Source organism: Oryzias melastigma, unplaced genomic scaffold (assembly GCF_002922805.2).
Source record: "Oryzias melastigma strain HK-1 unplaced genomic scaffold, ASM292280v2 sc00379, whole genome shotgun sequence".
NCBI classification, from domain to species: Eukaryota; Metazoa; Chordata; class Actinopteri; order Beloniformes; family Adrianichthyidae; genus Oryzias; species Oryzias melastigma.
Genome location: NW_023416976.1, coordinates 20,869 through 24,354, shown reverse-complemented (window position 1 = coordinate 24,354; position 3,486 = coordinate 20,869). Strand labels below are relative to the sequence as shown.

Below are 3,486 nucleotides of genomic sequence, written 5' to 3'. Positions count from 1 at the left end.
CCTCTACGCTATAGCTGGGCTGTCGTGACGTAAGCAAAGCTCAGGAATTCAGAGTTTTTCTCGGACAGTTTGAGTGACAGCGATTTAAAAGGAGAAATACTCGGAAATGTAAACACAAAATGATTTCTTATTTGTTCTCGTTCAGAAGAAAAATGCCAAAAAATATATGTTAAAAACTCAAAAAAACATGATTTTCATTGGAGGGGGACTTTAAAATGTAGTTCTGATCCCAAAAGGTTTTTGGCAGGTAAAGTTGAAAACCATGGAAAACAAAACTACTATTTACAATTTACCAAATGCCATAAAAGCCGTTTCAAATAAAACTGCAACCAAATCCTGTTTCTATCTGTTGTTTATACAGTTTTAAGCTGTTTCAGTTCAGAGATCCAAACTTCAGTGTCAGAAATCTGAACTATTTAGAGTAAAAATGATCAAACAGATCAAACTTTCATATAAAATATTTTCTGCTAAAAGGTGTAAAGTTACATAAAGCTTCTCTACTGTGATTTAAGGTCCAAAGTGTTTTGAAGCTTTTTTTCAGTGAAAAACTCTCTTCTATTCTTAAGAATGACTTGATGTTTCTGCTGGTTCTTCTCTACAGCTGCTGTTCTCCTGAAGTTTTCTGTTCATTCCAGAGACTCCTCACATCCTCAGAGAGGAAGAGACAAACATTGATCTCTATGATTCTCTATAACTTTATTGCTTCTTACTAAAGAGTCTTTCTAATTGATACATCAAATTTCTTATCAAAGTTGTTCATTTTAACTCTATCATATAAAACTTAACTATCTCTCCACCAACATCACTGAGCTTCATAAAGAAACATTTTCTAAATGTTCCAGAGTCTCTGTCCTGATCTTTTAGTAACTGATCCTTCCAGAATGTGAATGTGGATATCAGCTTCTTCATCGTCTACATCTGCAGTCTTCATTGAATCAGCTTCTCTTGTTTCAGAAACACAAACTGCTCTGGTTCAGAGAATGTTCTGTTCAGACAGAATGTGATTCCAACCCAAAGTGTGGTTTTCTCAGAGGAGCAGAGATCTTTCTGCTTCTGTTTGACTGCATGAAACCAGCAGAGACCAGAACTGAGACAGAAACTCTGAGAGTGGAAGTGAGCGCTCTGAATGCTGAATGTGTCTGTGTTTGGACTCCCAGCAGAACTGTGCTGCTCTCTCATGTTCCTGTGGTTTCAGGAGGATCAGAAGAAAACACACTGATGTACTTCAGGATAATTGCACACGTGCACAACTCTACATTTCCTCTTTCATGCTGTCACTTCCTGCATGAATCTTTATCTAATAACTGCAGGAATATTTGTCATTTTCTTCCATCATTTCACACAGCAGTTCACCAAGTTCCTCCACTGCAGACAGAGACAGTCATGTTGATGTGAACATTAGAGAAACTCATCATGGAGCTGAAATATCATCCTGATTCACTCAGATGACACTTGAACAGCACACAGGTTTTTGTAGCACACTTTCTCAATGTGTGGGTGGGAGGTATAACTACCGCATCTTTGGATCTGGAACTGGACTGTTTGTATCGGGTAAGAAGAAACATTTCTGCTCCTTCAGCTGTTTGATTGTAGAAAATGTGTTTCAAGTCAGTTTCTGCTGCTTCAGCTTCACATGTTAGTTTGTTCATCATTAGCAGAGAATTCATCAAGCAGCCATTGTTACAGAAGAAAAGCTGAATCATTTCTGCAAACATGTTGAAATCTCACTGAACAACTAAACTGATTCTTGATTTCTGCAAATATGAGTGATGTTACAAATATTTAGAGTTTGATGATCTCACTAATTCTGGAACATCTGCTGGTTTGTGAGAACAAGATCAGATCTGAACTTCAACTGAATTTAACTGAAGTTTGGAAACAAAACTGAAGAAAATGATCAATTTAATGAAGGAAATGGTTCACAAAATACATTTGTTTGTCAAAAAAATGTTTTAAAATATTTTCTAGAGAAAAAAATAGATTTTTTTTAACTGTGTGAGTGTGTGTCTGTGCTGCTTGTTGCTGCTGTCAACCTTCAGATGAGTCCGTAGTGAAGCCCGTGGTGAGCGTGTACCCAGCAGCATCCAGAGTCCCTGTGGAGAGGGGCAGCTCCCTGCTGTGTCTGGCCTCAGCCATGTTTCCTCCTGTGGTCCAGTTCTCCTGGAAAAGACAGAAGAACAACGGACAACCAGAGAACCTTCCTTCTACTGGGACAGAGCAGCTGGATCTCAGAGAGTCTGGACGCAGCGCCTCCATCCTGCTGATCCATCAGCAAGAGGACAGCTCCTATAAATACATCTGCTCCGTCAAACATGAGGGGGGAACAGTGGAGGTCCAAACACAACAAGGTAATGAAGGCTTGGTGACTGTGTTCAACAGAGATTCAGCTTCATTCCGACTCTTTCTCTGTTTCAGAGTTTGCTGCACTTCCAGCTGCAGGTTCCACAGCAGCTCTAACATCCCATCCAGCATCTTCCAGCATTCTAGCAGAGGGAACAGCCTCTGTTCCTCCTCTGGACCTGGTGAAGCTGTCCTTCCAGTCTGAGTGCAGGGTGAAGCTGCTCTGCCTGCTGTACACAGTGCTGATAGTGAAGAGTCTGGTGTACTGCTGTGGACTCTCTCTGCTGATGATCCTCAGAAACAAGGGAGCATCCACCAACTCCAAACATGCTGACTGACTGTTTTCTGATCCTCTTTTCTCTCCATCAAATCTCATCCTTTCATCTCATTCATCACTTTGATCACAGCTCTCTAATGTTCTTAATGACTTGATACAGATTCTTCATCAAACTGTGTCAGTAGATGTTTTATGAAGATGTTACATTGATTTCTCCTTTTTCATTTAAATATTTTTATACACAGTGATCCATCTTCTTTAAATGTAACTGCATTTCTTAAAATAAACATAAATACCAGCCTTGATGATGCAATATTTTCTTATTCTTCTGTAAATAAATTCAAACCTGTATGTTTTTATTCTTTCTAGAACATGAAACTATAAAAAGTTTCCATGAATCAGAATACAGACAGAGAGCAGAGAGAGAGGTTGATGAGTGAACAGCAGCAGATATGAATCTGCTCTCAGTGGTTTTTATTACAGGAAATGCTGCTGAAAGACGATCAAACTTCCTGCAGATGTTTGTGTTCTGCAGCTTCATACCGTTATCTGTGGCTTAACAATAAAAAAGTAACACAACACACACACATATATTGTTTGCTGTAGTAATGATGACAAATGTCCTCATGATTTTAGTTTCAGACATTGAGTCTAGTATTATTGATGTTTTCCATCATGAGGGAATCTGACATTTGTTTGCACACATCTGAAAGAGTTTGGGAAAGACTCCTCCCAGTTGGTGAGCACAGAAGTTCAGTGAACACAGAGCACATTGGTGCCGTCTGCCTTCTTCATGCTGGTTCTCTTGAACAGAACTGTGACCTGGTTTTTATCCATCACAAAGTCATTCAGTGGAACAAGGGAGGATT

At 39.4% G+C, this 3,486-nt stretch overlaps 1 protein-coding gene across 1 annotated transcript; it reads left to right on the top strand.

Annotated features, from left to right (window-relative positions):
* Positions 1 to 860: 860 nt before the first annotated feature.
* Positions 861 to 2,920, top strand: LOC112140475. The gene is made up of 3 exons (XM_024263433.2): positions 861 to 1,551; positions 2,040 to 2,348; positions 2,416 to 2,920. Exons 1-3 carry the CDS (start codon positions 1,446 to 1,448, stop codon positions 2,676 to 2,678), a joined length of 678 nt encoding a protein of 225 aa, XP_024119201.2. The 5' UTR covers positions 861 to 1,445; the 3' UTR covers positions 2,679 to 2,920.
* Positions 2,921 to 3,486: the final 566 nt, after the last annotated feature.